Source organism: Brachionichthys hirsutus, chromosome 3, assembly GCF_040956055.1.
Source record: "Brachionichthys hirsutus isolate HB-005 chromosome 3, CSIRO-AGI_Bhir_v1, whole genome shotgun sequence".
Classification (NCBI taxonomy): Eukaryota; Metazoa; Chordata; class Actinopteri; order Lophiiformes; family Brachionichthyidae; genus Brachionichthys; species Brachionichthys hirsutus.
The window spans coordinates 720,172-738,660 of record NC_090899.1 but is presented as its reverse complement, the minus strand read 5'-3'; the positions used below and the strand labels follow the sequence as shown (position 1 = coordinate 738,660).

At 53.3% G+C, this 18,489-nt stretch overlaps 4 protein-coding genes across 4 annotated transcripts; 2 read left to right on the top strand and 2 right to left on the bottom strand.

Moving 5' to 3' along the window:
- Window positions 1–510: 510 nt before the first annotated feature.
- tmod4 (tropomodulin 4 (muscle)) lies at window positions 511–7,383 on the top strand. Its single transcript, XM_068756704.1, has 10 exons — window positions 511–668; window positions 3,435–3,589; window positions 3,710–3,866; window positions 3,998–4,117; window positions 5,935–6,027; window positions 6,160–6,290; window positions 6,394–6,501; window positions 6,586–6,729; window positions 6,864–7,008; window positions 7,084–7,383. Exons 2-10 carry the CDS (start codon window positions 3,488–3,490, stop codon window positions 7,104–7,106), a joined length of 1,023 nt encoding a protein of 340 aa, XP_068612805.1. The 5' UTR covers window positions 511–668; window positions 3,435–3,487; the 3' UTR covers window positions 7,107–7,383.
- Window positions 7,384–7,840: 457 nt separating this feature from the next.
- Window positions 7,841–10,906, bottom strand: scnm1 (sodium channel modifier 1). The gene is made up of 8 exons (XM_068760215.1): window positions 10,600–10,906; window positions 10,380–10,450; window positions 10,212–10,300; window positions 9,472–9,573; window positions 8,972–9,107; window positions 8,704–8,854; window positions 8,231–8,316; window positions 7,841–8,147 (listed from the first exon to the last, which is right to left on the bottom strand). Exons 1-8 carry the CDS (start codon window positions 10,648–10,650, stop codon window positions 8,036–8,038), a joined length of 798 nt encoding a protein of 265 aa, XP_068616316.1. The 5' UTR covers window positions 10,651–10,906; the 3' UTR covers window positions 7,841–8,035.
- Window positions 10,907–11,381: 475 nt separating this feature from the next.
- On the top strand, window positions 11,382–12,837 carry lysmd1 (LysM, putative peptidoglycan-binding, domain containing 1). The gene is made up of 3 exons (XM_068760476.1): window positions 11,382–11,552; window positions 11,965–12,257; window positions 12,587–12,837. Exons 1-3 carry the CDS (start codon window positions 11,382–11,384, stop codon window positions 12,765–12,767), a joined length of 645 nt encoding a protein of 214 aa, XP_068616577.1. The 3' UTR covers window positions 12,768–12,837.
- Window positions 12,838–12,954: 117 nt separating this feature from the next.
- On the bottom strand, window positions 12,955–18,139 carry tnfaip8l2b (tumor necrosis factor, alpha-induced protein 8-like 2b). The gene is made up of 3 exons (XM_068757657.1): window positions 17,999–18,139; window positions 14,689–15,012; window positions 12,955–14,131 (listed from the first exon to the last, which is right to left on the bottom strand). Exons 2-3 carry the CDS (start codon window positions 15,004–15,006, stop codon window positions 13,889–13,891), a joined length of 561 nt encoding a protein of 186 aa, XP_068613758.1. The 5' UTR covers window positions 15,007–15,012; window positions 17,999–18,139; the 3' UTR covers window positions 12,955–13,888.
- Window positions 18,140–18,489: the final 350 nt, after the last annotated feature.

Sequence of the window (18,489 nt, the reverse complement as noted above, 5' to 3'; positions counted from 1 at the left end):
CCCCCCCCCCCCCCCCCCACATGTCTTGTTGTCCTCTTGCAGCTCCTCAGATCGCCGGTTCACACTGGAGGACATTGTTCAATGAATCAAAACACAGAGTTGCCTGTTTCAGGGCAACGATTTCGTAAGAACTCCTCAAAGTTTCCATTGCTCTGTCCGCCTGCTGCCACCTAGTGGCGGAGGAGGAGCAGCGCAGCCGCAGTCAGGGTCAAAATCTAATTATGTTTAAAAAAAATATTTTAGTTTTGAAAATGTTTAAAAGATATGATAGTATCTGAAGTCCCATGTTTACCCATAATAAACAGGGGTAGATTCAGCGCTAATTAAGTGCTCATTTTAACATGGGTCTGGGTCTGACCCCCAACCACCAGATGTCCCCCCTTTCGTCTCTCGGTTTTAACTGCATCATGCATGATCATGAGCTCATCGCCCACATTTCTCTCCCTCTCCCTCTCTCTCTATATGACTCTCTCCCTCCCCTCCTTCTCTCACAGCCCAAATACTAAAATGCTGACTCCTCAAAGTGCCACCAGGGAGTATGTCCTCCTCAGCATCGCAGCCCTGAGGCGGCACACGAGAGAGAGAGAGCAGGGGGGAGTCAAAGAGAGGAGGTGGGGGAGACAACTTCCTCCAACTGAGCCGAGGAGTTTCAGCAGAGTCCTCTGAAGGTAGGTGTGAGGCTGCGTCCTTCCGTCCCTCGCTCTGTGTCTCTGCTTTGGGGGAGATATTGCCGCCACGTTGGGGTGATCCACACTTTGACGGTTCGGTCTGGGTTGCCTGTTTGGGGGGGCTGCGCCTCCCTTAAATGCAAACCTCCGGATTTCCCTCAGGGATGGGTGGGGTGGGGGGCTGTAGGGCAATCTGATTGTTGTGTGCAGAAGTTTGGCGACTTCGAGCTCAGCTGGAAGTAATTTTCCTTTTACGCCGGAAGACTTCAACAAGCGGGGGTCAGGCCGGGCCTGAAACGCTGTCACTCACATGAAGCCATCAGTTTGGCATGTCGAGGGGTTAAGCCGACCAATAGCTGGCCATCGCCGGGCCGTTCATTCGTCATGGGGGATTTGGCGGTGTGGTCCGAGGGGAGTGTACAGTTTGGAAAACCGGCAAGGAGGGAAAGTTCCCCCTCCTTTCATACGACCCCTCCAGTCAGACCCGCTAATGGCTGACACATATGTCACTGCATCAAATTATCTTTCAGGGACAAACGCTTTAATACTAAAAAAGATGGCGGACTCGGCTCCTTGTGCAGATTTGAACCTGCTGCCTTTCGTTAGCAAACAACTTCCACACCAGCCCTCGTCAAGGAGCAACCCAAGCCGGGTCGGATTCACACAAGTGGAAGTCGCTGACTTGAGAAGCTAAAATTAAGCCATGGGCAGATTTGGAATGTCGCACTTGGGCGGTAAAACATGGAGAAGGCAACCTGCGGATGGGGACAAGTCTTGTCGGCGGTAGTCGTCGCCAGATCCTTTAAAAAAAAAGGTCCGTCTTTGCTACCTTCATGGAACAATAGACCTCTATCCGAAAGAACGTTTATTTTTTCCTCCTAAAAACGTCCCGGCCTCGAGTGTTGGCGCATTTACGAGCAGACGACCTTCGTCAACTAGAAACCCAAACCCTTGTAATGGTCTTTGACTCATAAAACCCACGGTCGGCCCTCGCTGCCGGCATGGAGCTACAGGAGCTACTGGAGTTACTAGATCTGCTGGAGCTCCTTGATGGTTTTTACTGGACTACTGGACCTTTTGGGAGACGTCGTGACCGTGCAAGCACTGTGGTACATCCGTAGTCTTGGGAATCTGGCCGTCCAAGGAGTGAATGCCCTCACGGTCGTGCTTCATGCTGGTTCCATGATGGATGAATGCACCACGTAGTGACTAGAGAGTTATTGTGGCCCCACAGATGCAGCAGAGGAAGCACCATCTTCATCCTCAGTGGTAATTGATCCAGTGACAGAATGAGTCTCAAGGTTCTCCAGCTCGACTCTGAAACGAGCCGTTTGTCTAGAACCATCTGCTCAGTGACGCGTTGGTCTCAGGTCTCAGGATCAAGGCTCTGGCGAACCCGTTCAACGTCAGAACCGAAGACTCCGTGAGCTTTTTCTGGTGCTGGAACCAAGACCTTTGACTTATAAGGGGGTAAAAGTCAGACCTGGCGTCCCTTCAGATGCAGTCAGAGTGGCTAAAGTTCATATGCAGCAGCCGTCATGCATCAAACCCCCAATAAAGTGCAGACGCGTGTTTATGGCCCGGCTCAGACATCATCTGAGCATTAAACAGCAAAACGACGGAACGACCGGCTTCCTGTTGTCCATGGCTGCTTCAGCAGGCAGTAAAAGGAGTAAAACCTCCACACAAAGTGGATCCAGGTCAACCCACCCTCCGTCATCCTTTAAATCTCCCTCCTCTTCCTCTTCCTCGGCCGAGTGATCCCTTGTTTGTGTCTATGGATTTACGCGTTAGAGCCACGTAGCATCGCGGAGGCGCTGCCAGCAGAATCTTTCACAGGCCCAGAGTCCAGTTTCAGCTCTTCTGTTCAGAACCGGTGAAACACTAGAACACAGAGCGAGTCCAGAACTTAAAGTCCTTCCTGTCTAAAACTCAGAGAACTCCGGCTGACTGGACCGGCGGCGATCGGAACCTCGCCGCACCTGTTTGGAGCGGAACTGATCAGATTACACTTTATTGGAGACGACGGTTTGTCGCCGGACGGGATTAGAACACAATAGAATACGACAAGTCAAGGTCAGCCCTGGTTCTGGAGTGGCATGGCCGAGACTGCCTTCTCTGGGTTGATTAGAACGGATCGCCATGGCGATGTGAACGAGGGCTAGCCTGATGGCGGTTTAGGCAGCGCCGGCCTCCTTCTGACTGGAAGCTTTAACCGATATTTACTGACAACATTTCGCCGGACACTTTTGGGAATTCTTGCCGGGTAAATCGTTCCCTGGGCGGCGCCGGGGTGAGACTCTTGTTGCCATTACAGAGATCACACTTCCGTTCGGGCTGACTGGCTGCCTCTGAAGCTGGCTGGAGGGTTTGAGTTCGGGTCTTTGCGGGTTCGCTTGGGGCGTGTCCGCCCGCCGCTCGGTGAACGGGCCGTCTGCTATTCTTAGTGACGGCGTGGTGAGCTCAGGGTTTAGAGTTACCGACGCTTCCTCTCCTGTCAAACTGCAGCCCATCAGCGGGTTAAATGAAGCACATGACCCAGAGGCGGCTCCGCCCCCCCCCCCCAGAGAAGCGCTGGTTATTATTGGAAAAGCATCCATCATCATCATCATCATCACATAATCGCCGCAGAAACTCGCAAGAGGCTTTGGTTGTTTCTCGCTAACGTTCACCGTCGAGTAACGGCAGAAAATGAAAAAAAAGACCTTTAGAGAGAGTAGAGGCTCCGCCTTCATCCGTCTCCTGTCTCCGCCTCTTTTCTCACAGCAACCTCTCGCCCGGGGTGTGCAGCGGTGTGTGTGTGCATGTGAGCCGGAGCCATGTCGGACCCCAGGGACATAGACGAGGACGCCATCCTCAGGGGCCTCAGCGCCGAGGAGCTGGACCTGCTGGAGGGCGAGCTGCAGGAGATGGATCCAGAGGTATGCATGAAGCGAGATCATCCATCCATGCCCTGAACAGTGACTCCGCCTCCTCCCCCACCCACCCGCCGTCTTCTCTGGAGTGGCATCAACATAACCTCTAACCTCTTGTTCCCTCAGAACGCCATGCTGCCTGCCGGCATGCGGCAGCGCGACCAGACGAAGAAGGGCCCGACGGGTCCGTTTGACCGCGACGCCCTGCAGCAGCACCTGGAGAAGCTGGCGCTGGAGCACGAGGACCGGGAGGACCTGGTGCCCTTCACCGGGGAGAAGAAAGGTGGCTGGTCGGGGAAATCACGTGAAGCAGTAAAAGCTTCACCCTGCCTGCCGCGATGCACCGCTGCTCTGTAGCTCCGCCCCCCCCCGGGTTTGTGTGGCGTTGAGTCCGTTCGTTCTTTCCTTCCGCAGGAAAGACCTTCGTGGCCAAGAAACCGGCGGAGGTCCCCGTCCATGAGAAGGTGATGCTGGAGCCGGAGCTGGAGGAGGCGCTGAAGAACGCCACCGATGCAGAGATGTGTGACATCGCAGGTTAGAAGAGCATCCAGGAAACGGTCCAAGTTAAGGGCGGAGACTAAATCCAGTTAAATGGGCGGAGTCTGAGGTGAGGAAAATAAAAGGAAATCAAGAAAAGGGAAAAAGCTGGAGCACTTTAGCGTTGCAAATTGGCAAGGTAAGAGAGACAGACGTGTGTATGAAAGGACAGGTGTTCACGAGACACAGGTGAAGTTATTCAGGGGCGGGGCAAAGGATTAACGGAACGCGAGAAACCATAAAGCCAGGAGACTAAACCAGGAAGTGAAACAGGAGAGTAACGCAGGTGTAAATGGTAAGTGTGTTTCGTTACCTGAGCAGGTAGCGAAGCCACAAACCGCGGCTCATTGCATCATCAGTGTGCGACAGGCCAGACTCTTCTGATCCCAGCAGGACCTCATCACGGGTCTAACCCTTACCCTGACCCGCATACTGTGGTTCTGCCACACAAACCCGGTTAGCTCTTTAGCTTCACTTTGTGTCCCCCCCCCGCCCCAGAGAGGGCCCACTAGCCCCCCCCGGCTAACAGACATGAGCAGACGTGCGACGGGGTCCAATTCCCCACGGTCAGCAACACAGAAATAAATAAGCCTGGCCTCGGGCCACCAGAGGACGGGTGGGTGGAGCTCGGGTTCGGGCGGAGGCAGCGATACCGTATCTGCTGAAAACACACCAGGATGGTGGGAGGTGCTAAACCACGCTACTGGAGCTAAGGATCGAAAACGTGTTTCGGATTTATAGGAGATTATCTTAAAGCAGTAGCTTCGTATAGAAAATAACGTGTAATTTGATCGCTAGGGAGCTAATTTGTTAGCATCAGTGATTTTAAATGAGCTGGAATGTGCCTTTGTTGCTACATGGGGGAGGCTAACAACAGTTTGTAGAATGAGCAGTAACAAGTGAATCGCAATTTCGGGTATCTGGAGTGGCTAACATTAGCCTAGCCCCTGATAGCATCAGGTCTGAATGTGCTTGTTGTAAGAGGCTTGCTAATAATATGCTAGCTGCGGATAGACTCTGTCACATCTGTAGATGCTAATTTGGATGTGCTAACATGTAGAGTATAAAGAAGAAGAAGCGAAGTTAAATTATAACGAACAGGCCACGCCCCTCTGACTGGCCCACCAGGCATCCAGAAGGCAGCGCTGGGGCCTGTTTGACCGACTGTATCAGCCTGTCAGACGCCGCCGTTTTAACCCCGGGTGGAGTCCAGATTAGGATTATCTCATTTAGCCTCTGTGGGTGTTTTTTGGGGGCTTTTTGGCAGCTAAGACGGAACGAATGTTCAGTGGGAGGGGCAATAGTCCAGTAACCCCGGTTTCACTGTTAATTCAAGTTAGCACGTTGCTATATCAGTTTGCGTTGCAAAATTACAGCGGATTGTTCCGGTGATGAGGGGGTGTTTATGGTCGGGGCCGCCCCCACGGAGCAGGCAGCTGTCTCCCTGGCCTCCCTCTCCTCACACGGCCCTTCCCATGGTCCCCCCCCAGGCCGGGGCAGGGGGCAGGTGGGTGGGAAGGTGGAGGTGGGGGGTGTTGCTTCCACAGCAGTTGGTGTGTGACAGTTTGGCAGGTGAGAAGAGCATTGAAAGCTCCGGCAGGTCTGCCCCCTGCTGGTCACAAACAGCAACTACAAGGGAAAAGTTCTTAAAAAGGATTGTTGAATTTATATTACAGAATAACCGGAATGACTCAAGTTTGAGGCACTTTTACTTTCCTGTTGTGTTGAACATTTAAATGCTGCACAAACAAACATCGGGGTGTGTCATGTGATCTCATTCACGCGCCGCATTCCGTGTTTTCCCGTACCTGCAGCGATCCTCGGGATGTACACGCTGATGAGCAACAAGCAGTACTACGATGCTCTGGGCACCACGGGCATCATCGCCAACACCGAGGGCATCAACAGTACGTACGGCACCGTCTCCTCTGCGCACGCTTCCTCGCTTTGTGCACGTCTCCGTGCACGACGGAGCAGAGGAACGCCAGGACGTAAGGGGCCGGCGCTAACCTCGAGGCGTGTCCGTCTGGTCTGGACAGGTGTTGTGAAAGCAGATCCTTTCAAGATCTTCCCAGACGAGCCGCCCAATGCCACCAACGTGGAGGAGACCCTGGAGAGGATCCACAACAACGACAGCAGCCTGACGGAGGTCAACCTCAACAACATCAAGGTCAGCCGACCGGAAAGCTCAGACGCCGTCAAACAGAAGCTTCTGCACCGCTGAGAGCTGCCCGTCTGTCTGCCCGTCTGTCTGCCCGTCTGTCCCTCTGCAGGACATTCCCATCCCGATGCTGAAGGAGATCTTCGAGGCGATGAAGGGGAACTCTCACGTGGAGTTTCTGAGCATCGCTGCGACCCGCAGTAACGACCCCGTGGCCTACGTGAGTACGATCAAATCAATTAGTTAACCCTTTCACACACACTCGACTGAAAACAGAGCGTGTGTGTGTGTGTGTGCACGCCAGGCGTGTGCTGAGATGCTGCAGGAGAACACCAGTTTGCAGAGTCTTAATATCGAGTCGAACTTCATCACCGCAGACGGCATGATGGCGATCGTCAAGGCGATGGCCAAAAACGCCATGCTGGTGGAGCTGAAGATCGACAACCAGGTTCGACACGCACGCACGCACGCACGCCACGCCACGACGCGACGCGCCGCGCCGCCGGCGACTCGGACCAGGCTCCGCGAGTCTCGTCTGCCTCCAACGGCTGCTCCGTCTTTGTGCTCCTCTCCTCCTCGCAGAGGCAGAAGTTGGGCGACTCGGTGGAGATGGAGATCGCCTCCATGCTGGAGAACAACGCCAGCATCCTGAAGTTCGGCTACCACTTCACCCAGCAGGGCCCCCGCACCAGGGCCGCCATGGCCATGACCCGGAACAACGACATGCGTAAGAAACAAAATGTCTGCCGCCGACACGCGGAGACGTCTCTCAACGGAAAGCTGAGTCTTTTGTCTTCTTTAGTTCGCCAGCAGAGATTGAGATGAGGAGGAGGAGGAGGAGGAGGAGGAGGAGAACCAGGAGAACCGATCTGCGACTCCACCCGGACGGAGTCCTCCCCGAGGAAGCGGCGTTCCGGGAACATCCGGATCCTTTCATTGACTGCTCTGTTCATCATAAAGGCGTGTAGAGGTCACACCGTGATGCGTGTTTTTTTTCGTGTGCGTCCACGTCACCCCTAACGAAGGGTTAACGCTTCTCGACCGCGTGGTGCCGTCTGTGGGAAGTACTGTAAATACTTTAAATAAAAACTATGTTCAAGTATTCCTGGGAACGTTTAATGTGACTGCTTCTTCTCCTTGATTTACTTTCATGCCCGTTTCCACGGCGACTGGAGGCCGTTTGTGACGTCATGACATCATAAACGGAGCGCCCGCTGTGCGATGATGTCCTCCGGGGGGGGGGGGGGGGGACACGCACGCTGCAGCATGTATGGGTGTAAAACATCCAACACGCTAATCCCCTTAAGCCCCTCCTGATCCTCAGACTTGCCTGAAGCACCTGAGCTATTTTTACTGGCCCGCCCCCGATGGGAAACGCCACCTGGTCCGCCGGGCTCCGGTTACCGCCCTCCTCATTCCAGGACCAACCCCGCATGTGCAGCCCGAGATCGTCACGAAGGCAAACAGCTGCTAACCTCGGAGGATTTCCACGGCTCCTCCTGGAATTCTCTGACCCATTTCCTCGTTTCTAGAAAAAGGGGAGGGGCTGAAAGGTGTCTCCGTGTTTCTACGGTAGCCCAGAAGAGACAAGTCCAGCACCGACTCTCGAGCGGGGATCTGAACGGACTCCGTGTTGTAAACAGAGCCAGACTCATTCTCAGGGTGGGGGGGGGGGGGAGTGGCTTTAATATCAAACACGCCTCCACACAGTCGTTGAGCCGCGGTAGAAAACGTTCCCACGGCTCCTCGCCGTCTCAGCGACCCGTGGGTGAGGAAGCAAGCGAGGGAGGCGCCTCCTCGTCCGAATCAAACTCCACATTCCCATCTTTGACCCACTGGCCGCTCCGGTCTTTCAGCCAGCCCTGGCTGCGAAACACGGAGCAGGAAGGACGTTAGCCAAATCAAAGGAACAGCAGCCGGCGGCGTTTAGCCTCGATTTGAGGAATCACCTTTTCAGCTTGAGGTGATGCTCCAGCTCTCTCCTCCGCCGGGCGCTCAACGGCGCCGCTTCCCGTTTCCCAGCAGCCGGCGATCCCTTAAAGGCTTCGAGACCAAACATTTCATCCATTAAAGCGCCGCCGGGCGACGGCGTTCTTCCCCGCCAACGCTTCCCATCGCAGACTTTACCCGCAGCGCCGCCGGGCGACGGCGTTCTTCCCCGCCAACGCTTCCCATCGCAGACTTTACCCACCGCGCCGCCGGGCGACGGCGTTCTTCCCCGCCAACGCTTCCCATCGCAGACTTTACCCGCAGCGCCGCCGGGCGACGGCGTTCTTCCTCGCCAACGCTTCCCATCGCAGACTTTACCCGCAGCGCCGCCGGGCGACGGCGTTCTTCCCCGCCAACGCTTCCCATCGCTGACTTTACCCGCAGCGCCGCCGGGCGACGGCGTTCTTCCTCGCCAACGCTTCCCATCGCAGACTTTACCTGCCGCGCCGCCGCTGGATCCGCGCGCTGATACACCGTTCGAGGAACTTTCCCGGGAGACTTTTTCCGCTTCAGAGGAAGATCCGGCGGAACCGATGTCGCTGGGATCGGATCCGGAGGTCGGTTGTTCTTCCTCAGATTTCGGCCTGGAAAAGGAAAAGTTTAAAATTCGTCGCGCCGCACGTACAAGGGTCAAGGTTCCACGACCTTAGCCGGGGGTTCACGCCAAGGCTTCTATCTTAGCGGTCCAATCGGTCACCGACCCGGTTCTTCTGTGGCAGCTGTTGTACGGGACCGTCCTCAGCAGAGCGTGGTGCGTCAGCCGCCGCGTCTGTTCCAGGAGAGGGGCCGGACAGGAGGGGCCCTTCACACACAATAAAACACGCGCCTGAAACGCCGCTCACACATCAACTCCGCCGGGCCGGAGATTATTCCAATACCTCGACATGCGAGTGGAAAGGTTCCTGGACCGAGCTCCCAACCCTAATAAACGTTTGGGTTCATTTCAAAACCCATCATTTGACCCTGTCATTTATTTAGATCTGATCCGTGACCCAGATGTGTTCAAAATGGACCGGAAGGGGTTAAGATGCTGAAATGAAAGGTCAAACGTGATTTAGGGTAACTCTATAGGGGTCACCTGAAAGATTTAGAGGATAATAAGAACAAATGGAGAAATGACAGGCGGACATTTTGGTCATTTCCTGGAGGGTAACTGAAGGCTTAAACGCTCTGTACAGGTGTTCGTTCCTGTACTAAACACACCTCACCTGTCCCAGGTCTTCGTGCTGGACGTGATGTTCCTGTCGCCTTTTAGTTATTTCGTTCTTCAACTGTGTTTTCTTGCCATAGAACGCTTTCAATCCTGAAGAAACGCACACAGCTCATTAATAATCCCAAACAGCTCATCAATAATCCCAAATACAGCTCATTAATAATCCCAAACAGCTCATCAATAATCCCAAATACAGCTCATTAATAATCCCAAATACAGCTCATTAATAATCCCAAATACAGCTCATTAATAATCCCAAACAGCTCATCAATAATCCCAAATACAGCTCATTAATAATCCCAAACAGCTCATCAATAATCCCAAATACAGCTCATTAATAATCCCAAACAGCTCATCAATAATCCCAAATACAGCTCATTAATAATCCCAAACAGCTCATCAATAATCACAAATACAGCTCATTAATAATCCCAAATACAGCTCATCAATAATCCGAAACACAGCTCATTAATAATCCCAAACAGATCATTAATAATCCCAAACACAACTCATCAATAATCACAAATACAGCTCATTAATAATCCCAAACAGATCATTAATAATCCCAAACACAACTCATCAATAATCACAAATACAGCTCATTAATAATCCCAAATACAGCTCATTAATAATCCCAAATACAGATCATTAATAATCCCAAATACAGCTCATTAATAATCCCAAATACAGCTCATTAATAATCCCGGTAAGATTAGTCTTCACCTCACCTTCGAGGTGCCGCTTCCCGTTTCTGTGGACCGCCAACGTGTCGACGGTGTCGAACACCGGCCGGTAAGAGCACACCAGGCAAGTGTATCTAGAAACCGGAGGGACACGTGACGTCACACTCAGGGTCACAGGTCACACCGTTCAGCATCCAGCTCGCGTTCGTCTACCTTCCATTGTTCAAAAGGGCTGCTTCGTCCTCTGGTATGAAACGGGAGAGAAGATCCGCGACGCGCCGTTTCTGCAACCGAAGACAACGACAATGAGCAACAACAGAATTATTCATGAATAGTTTGCGTCCCTTTGCGGCAACTAGCAGGATGCTAACCGCAACCACGCAACATATCTTCTCACGTCCGTTAAAAAGAAAGATAATAAATAAAATGTTACCTTCAGGATGTTCAACTGACTCCTGTCATCGCCTTCCCGCTTGAAAGACATAATTTATATTGTTGAAAAAGGGCAGATTGACTGCGAATGGTTAGCTTAGCTACCCAGCTAACAGGCAATGCGGACAAGCTACTTCCTGTTTTTTGTTGTGTTGCGTTCGAGGTCGGACAGAGAGATGGGACGAATGAGCATCCCGTTCGGACGCACTGTTCCGCTCACTTATAACGCGAAGTTAAAGTTTTCTCGTGTTCTCAAATACACATTTTCATTAAATTGTGTATTCTGTTTACCATTATTGTGATTATTGTCATGGATTAATCATGTTTTCCCAACAAAATCCTTGCAACGTCGGAATGTTTCACATGTTTTAATGTATGGATTGCGAGACTCGTGACGAATGATGGGATATAAAACGCAACCTGGAAACAAACTTGACTTGTGTGAATTATTAAGATTTTTATTTTAGCAGCTTTTCAACATTTTGTTAGAAAAGCGTGGATAAAATCCGACTTCATCGATGTCGTCATCACCCAGTGGGCGTGGCCGACAGGTGGGCGTCAACCAGCCCCAGTTACAGGTCAGCACTCGGAGTTGCCATTAATTAGCTAAGTCGGGGCTTTAGCTAGCAGGCTAACTTAGCTACTAATTAACGCATTTCGCGTCTAAAGAAAGTCGCGTTTCACGACGTGAACTCCGTTACATGTGCCGGCGGTAACTGTAATCCGCATTTCGATGCTCCGTTACGAACTTAAAGCGAGTTGAGTCGTTCGCGAGTCGCGACCATGTCGGGGGAGCGAGCTGCTCTTCCGCCCGGGGAGGAGGGCCTGCTGCAGGGCAGCCGGACGAGGTCTTACGGCAGCCTGGTCCGGTCTCCGGTCCGTCAGAGACGCGTCGAGCACGAAATCCAGCCTGGGGAGACGCTGCAAGGCCTGGCCCTGAAATATGGAGTTTCTGTAAGTATTGGCTTGTTTGTTAAAACGTTTGAAGTTATTTGTAAGGCAACAAATATTCTACACTGTATGGGCAGAAAGGGCGAGAAGGATTTTAATTTAATTTTAATTTAAGGAGAGCAAATGTAGAGTTAATGTTGTATGACGTAGAAATACTCAATATACAAGTACGTGTTCTGAAGTATGGTACGTGAGTAAATGTATTCTCCACTACGTGTTAATTAGCAGAGGTTCCTCCTGTTATTACACGTTTGTGTAAACCCAGTGATGATGATGATGATGATGGACAGCGCTTGGAATAGATTATTTATTCAGTCGGCCCTTTTGAGGAAGCTTAACGCATGAATGAAGAATTAAATTTAAACGCTTTTCTGCTGTTGAGCTGAAGGTGTGTTTGGTTGAACTTCTCCTCCAGATGGAGCAAATCAAAAGGGCGAACAGGATGTACACCAACGACTCGATATTCCTGAAGACGTCGTTGTCGATCCCCGTGACGTCCGACTCGTGCCGCCGTGGCGGCGGCGTGGACGGCGACGGGAAGGATTCCGGAGGCGCTCCTCGTCAGAACGGCCTCTCCGAGGAGGAGAGGGGCGCGGTCACAGAGCGGGCGTCGGACCTCAGCCCGGCGGACTTCATGAAGCGTCTGGACGGGCGGATCGGTCGGTCCAAGCAGGCCGCCGCCGACGGACGGCAGGAAGCAGAGCGAAGGTACGCGCGGCGCCGTTCTACGCCGTTGAGGACCCGACCAACGGGTCCACGGTGGTGAGATTCTCATTTCTCATGACTGATCTGCAGGAAAAACCGGCTTTACGTTCGGCCCGTTTACCTGCGGCACACATTTTAGTACTCGTCGCACATCGAGACACAAAAGCCCCTTTTGTTAACGGTATTCAGAAGCGTTTCGCCCCCCCGCCCCCCCCCTCGCTGCTGCGTTTGAGTCCCGTCTCTCGCTCGGTGCTTCCCTTTTGGGAACGGCGCCTCCGGCGAAGCGGAGCGACAGACTCAACGCATCTTTTCCTCTGCTCGTTCCAACACAGGGTCGCCGCCCTGGAGGCGGCTTGCGCCAGCGGGGCCTCGCGCTGGCGGCCGCTCGCCGGCTCTCGGAGCGTCGTTGCGTCTCCCGGAGGTCAGCGGACGCCCCACGGCGACGTGCCTTTAACCGTTACCAGACTGACCGGGAAACTGAGCGACGCCGAGGATGAGATCTTCCAGCTGTGACTCGTCGTTTCTGCCGCCGCTCGGCCTCCAGCGGCATTTAAATAAAGGAATAGACCCGTCCGATCGGCAGCTGTAAAGTCACCGCCTTCTAACAGAGCGTAAAAGAAACATTTATTTATTGGTTGAGGCCACGGCGCTCCCAAGGGAGCCAAACATTTATCTCTGTGGCTTCACGGACGCCGTCGTCCTGACGACCGGAGGAGATTTAAACTCACAACCAGAGCGCACGGACGTTTGCTGTCGAGGCGCTGAGGTCGGCGTCATCGGCCACACGGAAAATATTTGGAAATCAAGACTTCTCAGACGAACGTGGGATCTCTGGGCTTCCACAGAGTTTAAATGTGTTTGTTTATCGGAAAGGTCTGTGGAGGTGAGCGATTAACGGCCAAAATGTTCAACCTTTCTGTTTCTGCTGGAGGAAACTGACGCCGGAATTTAAAACGAGACGGTTCGAATGCGTTTTATCAGATTGTTTTTATTTGTTATAAGAATATTCGCTTGTATTCTAGGTTTACATGTGTGAAGTTTGCCCGATCGTCTATATTTAGAAAGTAATATATTAGCAGTTAAAAGTTTCAACGCCAGACAAATATTTAAGGAGTTTGATCAGGGCTTTATTATTTGTTCATATTCTCTCTTTGCGAGGTAAAACCAAGGAACACACACGTCCAATCAGAGAGCAGGAATTCTAGGATTAAACTCAGGCGGTCCACGGAAGCCTTAAATCATGTTTTATCCTCTGTGCGGTTAATTCTTTAGTCCCGGCTGCTTTGTCTTCCGGACGCTTCAGTTGCTGAAGGATCCCGGCCACCAGGGGGCAGTGTTGTATCACAGTAGCTCTGTTCCCGGTTCTGTTTACACCGGCCATTTAAAAGCTAATAAAACATCTGATGAACTTTATATTCAAGGTTTGGGTTCTGATGACTCACACTTTTACAGCAGGCAGCTCAAACCTGAGGAACGACTCCGCGGGTTTATTTTTACCTTTAACAACGCCGGGTTTCCTTCTTAAAGTCTCGCCAGTCCTCGGCAGCAGTGAGACCAGTCCCCCCCCCCAACAGGTCCGAGTCTCAAGCGAGTCTCCTGCAGGTCTCCCAGTGTCCTGAGCCGGTGTCCCTCCGTCATATCGTCCCCTCCTCCACCAGTTTGTTGAGTCCTTTGCAGATCTTGCTGAGGTTCGGTCGGAAGGAGCCGTCGGGGTCGTACAGTCTGGTCAGGAGCTCGGGGTCGGAGTAATGGTTGAAGACGTGGTTGATGCGCCCGTGAGATTTCGGGGTGAGGTGGTTGTGGACCAGCTTCAGCAGCAGGTCCTTGCAGCCCGTCAGGAGGTCCATCATGACCGTCTTCTCAAAGGTGAAGTCCACCTGCTCCACAGAGGGGACACAGAGCCTGTGATGCGTTGGTAATATTTACTGTCGCGGCGTCACGGATTACCGATCAATCAAACGCGTTATCGGGACGCGCACCCTTTGAAAACACGACGCAGCGAGAGTCCGTCGTTTACACGGAGATACGAGCAGCGAGGAATCATGGGAGTCGCTGATAAGAACCCGCCAGACGTGAAATGACGGCGGGTCATAAATGACATCACCGTTGAGTTAAACCACGCCCCTGGAAGGTTTAGAGGGGTGACCGAATCAAGCGCACCTTTGCGTTGTGTGGAATGTAGAGGTGTCTGAGCATCGAGGGCCCTCGTAGCCCCGAGCTAAGGAGGCTCGCTAGCTATCCATTAGCCTTGATTTGGTGCAGGGCTTGTTCGGGGGGGTATCCATGACGATTGGGTAGACTAGAGGGCTAAATGTTGATTTAATTACGAGATAACCGATCATTCTCGAGGAATAAATGAGCAATGGGTTGTGAAAACTGGCTAATCTGTTTTAGCGCTAAAGCTAGCCCTAGCGTAAAGCCTTTACGGACTCGCCTCGTAGAAGCTGATGGCCGTCATCGCCCCCTGGTTGAGCTTCTTCTTGAAGTCTTGGGCCGTTCTCAGCTCGTCCACGTTGAAGCGGTTGTTCCTGAACAGGACGCCGATCTTCACGGCGATCTTGATCAGGTCTTTGATGACCTTCTGGGCCTCTGGTTTGCTGCCCGAGTGCTCTTTGGAGATGTGGTACAGTTCGTCCAGGATCTCGCTGGTGGTGTCGTCGATGAACATCTGGACGGAGGCTTTGGTGGCGAGGCTGCTGAGGATCTTCTTCTGCACCTTGCAGGCCAAGTCCTTTGAGCTGAAGGATTCCATGTTGTCCTGTGATGTCATGGAGAACAAAGGAGGTTTTAATCTTAACTACATTTAATTATTTATCATCATGACGTCTCATTCTGGAAGCAGATTTATCTCGAGTGAGGGTTTCTGGAGAATAACTCAAAACCATTCAATGTTCTTTACGTTGTGGAGGTTAAACGGTGCGTTCAGGGACCGACTGTCATTGTGGAGGTTAAACGGTGCGTTCAAAGACCGACTGTCGTTGTGGAGGTTAAACGATGCGTTCAGGGACCGACTGTCATTGTGGAGGTTAAACGGTGCGTTCAAAGACCGACTGTCATTGTGGAGGTCAAACGGTGCGTTCAAGGACCGACTGTCATTGTGGAGGTTAAACGGTGCGTTCAAAGACCGACTGTCGTTGTGGAGGTTAAACGGTGCGTTCAAGGACCGACTGTCGTGGAGGTTAAACGGTGCGTTCAGGGACTGACTGTCATTGTGGAGGTTAAACGGTGCGTTCAAAGACCGACTGTCGTTGTGGAGGTTAAACGGTGCGTTCAAGGACCGACTGTCGTGGAGGTTAAACGGTGCGTTCAGGGACTGACTGTCATTGTGGAGGTTAAACGGTGCGTTCAAAGACCGACTGTCATTGTGGAGGTTAAACGATGCGTTCAAGGACCGACTGTCATTGTGGAGGTTAAACGGTGCGTTCAAGGACCGACTGTCATTGTGGAGGTTAAACGATGCGTTTGAGGACCGACTGTCATTGTGGAGGTTAAACGGTGCGTTCGGGGACCGACTGTCGTGGAGGTTAAACGGTGCGTTTGAGGACCGACTGTCATTGTGGAGGTTAAACGGTGCGTTCAGGGACCACCTGTCATTGTGGAGGTTAAACGGTGCGTTCAGGGACCGACTGTCATTGTGGAGGTTAAACGGTGCGTTCAAGGACCGACTGTCATTGTTGAGGTTAAACGATGCGTTCAGGAGAACTGCAGCTCGCTGGAACGACTTGAACCCGATTCCCCGCCGGGTTCGTTGTTTGTTTTTGTGTCTGACATGAACTTATGAGACCAAATGGGAGAAGCACCGCGGAAAAGACTCCTGAGAGGATTCTAATCGCTCCGCTGAGATTGGAACCACGCCTAGCATCCATCATAGACACCCCCCCCCCCCCCCCCACCTCCAGCCATGCCATGTCTGGATTTAGTTCTCATGCTATCGTTTTTTAACGAGGTTTGATCTTCCTGTAATGTGGAGCAGGAAAGCAGAATCCCAGGCCGTTCCGTGTCCCCGTATCCACGGAAACGGCTGAGCATCTCTCCCTGTAGTTTTCCACACGGGAGCCGACTCCTGGCCTGTGTGGACAGGAACCAGAGAGGAGCAGGGAGGCTGCATAGCTGGGGCAGGTCCGTGCCTGCTGCCTCCGGATTGCATCAGAGCCGGCGTCCGGAACGCCGACCGGCCTCCGGGGGGGGGGTGGACGGAACGCTGGGCAGGGTGGGACCCGATCAAGGACGAGGATGAAGATCTAATAGCTTCGTTGGGGGGGGTCTCGGCTGGTTGGGGAGTCGGGGAACGTTTGTTCGATTCATTTCCCCGAGCCGTGGTAACGGGAGCGGCGTGGTGGCCGTTTCTGGTTCCTGCTTCCATCTCATTTATTTGCTGAACAGGCCGCAGGGAGTCGAGGGACACGCAGGGAGTCGAGGGACATGCAGGGATTCGAGGGACACGCAGGGAGTCGAGGGACACGCAGAGCGTGCAGGCGTCCCCGGTGGTCCTCACGCTGCTTCGCTCGCCTGAATTGTGTATTTCATGCAGATCTATCGGGTCGTGAACCTCTCTTCTGCGATGGCCGCCGTTCAGTCGGGTTTGAAGGGAGCAGTGTGTGTGTGTGTGTGTGTGTGTGTGTGTTGTCCCCCTGTGTTCTGCTGGAGACCCCGTCCTGTCAGAATGGGGGGGGGGGGGGGGGGACTGCAGCGGTGCAGATCGCCTCCAGACTGGCTGAGGGATCATTAAACATTAGGTTAATGGACACTAACGGAGACTTCTGATTGGTGGAGCCATCCAGGCAGGCCGGAGAGGTAAATATTTAGCATTCCTCGGATAGCTGCAGCCGGACTGTTTCTGGGTTTCTGGGATTTCCGCTTGTTTTTCCACGGATCTGTTCGATTTCTTTTCTCTCTTTCTTTCTGCCTCCCGTGAAGACGAGTACCGAAGAATCAAAATGTGTGTCGTGCTTTTGTTAGCGAGATAAACCCCGTCCGGCAGACTTCCGGCACCGGGCGATCGGACTCGGGCCGATCGGGCCGGACAACGAGAATGTTCCAGAGAAAACCGGAAGAGCCACAACAAAGAGTTCCCCAGAAAGGTGGTCGCTCCTCTTCCTTAGCGTAGCATGTGCTAATGCGACGCACCAATCACCGCCTTGCTTCCCCTGAGGGGCGGCGCCCTTTCTTGCACCGCGCGCCTCGTTCCGGTGGCTAAACGCATCTCGATTGGATAAAGTGTTTGTTGAAGCAGAAAGCAAAGGTTTAGACGTCGGTGTGACCCGAGCCCAAACGGCCGGGGTGATCCCGGCGCGTCCGTGAAGGGGCGGCGGCTTCCGGCGGTTGGGAATAACACCGTGGGGCAACCTTTGAAGCGAGTCCGGGCGTCGCTCTCTGCAACGGAAGGCAGTTCGACTCTCAGCGTTGCACAACGGCTGAGAGCTGTTGTTGCACAAGCCCCCGCCTCGGAGGGGAAGTGAAACAGACAACAGGTTGCAAGACGGCGGCGGCGGTGGCGTCCTCAGCAGAGCCCCCGCCCCTCGCCTTGATCTCTGCACCTGATCGTCTTCCCACCCGCCCCACTCAAAGTGGGAAAGTCCACGGAGTCGGCTAACGCCTTAAACACGCCAGTCGGGTTTCTACACCTGTTTGCCCCGGCCGGGGTGAAGAAGGTCTCCGGTTGGGGGGGGGGGGGGGGGCAGGCGGAGAAGCCGGAGCTGCTCTTTGCGACATGGGGGAATACCTGAGCTGTAGAAGGGTCTCACCTGTGTTTGCTGTCCCTCCCGGGCTGCTCCAGAACCCCCCCCTCCTGCTCTCCGTCCCGGGTCGACAGCGCCGGCCGGCTGGTTCAGAGAGATCCGTTCATCGCCAGAACCCCCGAAAGCGAGCGTCCTGCGGCGCCTCCCTATCTGGGGATTGTGTTCAGCGGTACTTCCTTGAGGAACTAAATTGCTATGACACACCCCTCTATCTCCCTCTCTCTCTCTCTCGCTCTCTCTCTATCTCGCTCTCTCTCTCTCGCTGTAACGCTGACGTCGTGCCTCTGCTTGTTCAGACGAGTGAAAGCGGCAGAAAGAATTCGGCGGTAATCCAGTGATGCGTCCGCGTGAAAGGGGAGGGGCTTAGCCCGGTTATTGTTCACCTTCGCTGGAATGCCTTTATTCGAGGTGGAATAACAACAGAGCCTCTGCAGGCCGACGTGCAGCCCGAGTCCCGTCCGTTACCTCAGGCTCAGGTCCCTTCCCCCGAGGGTCGC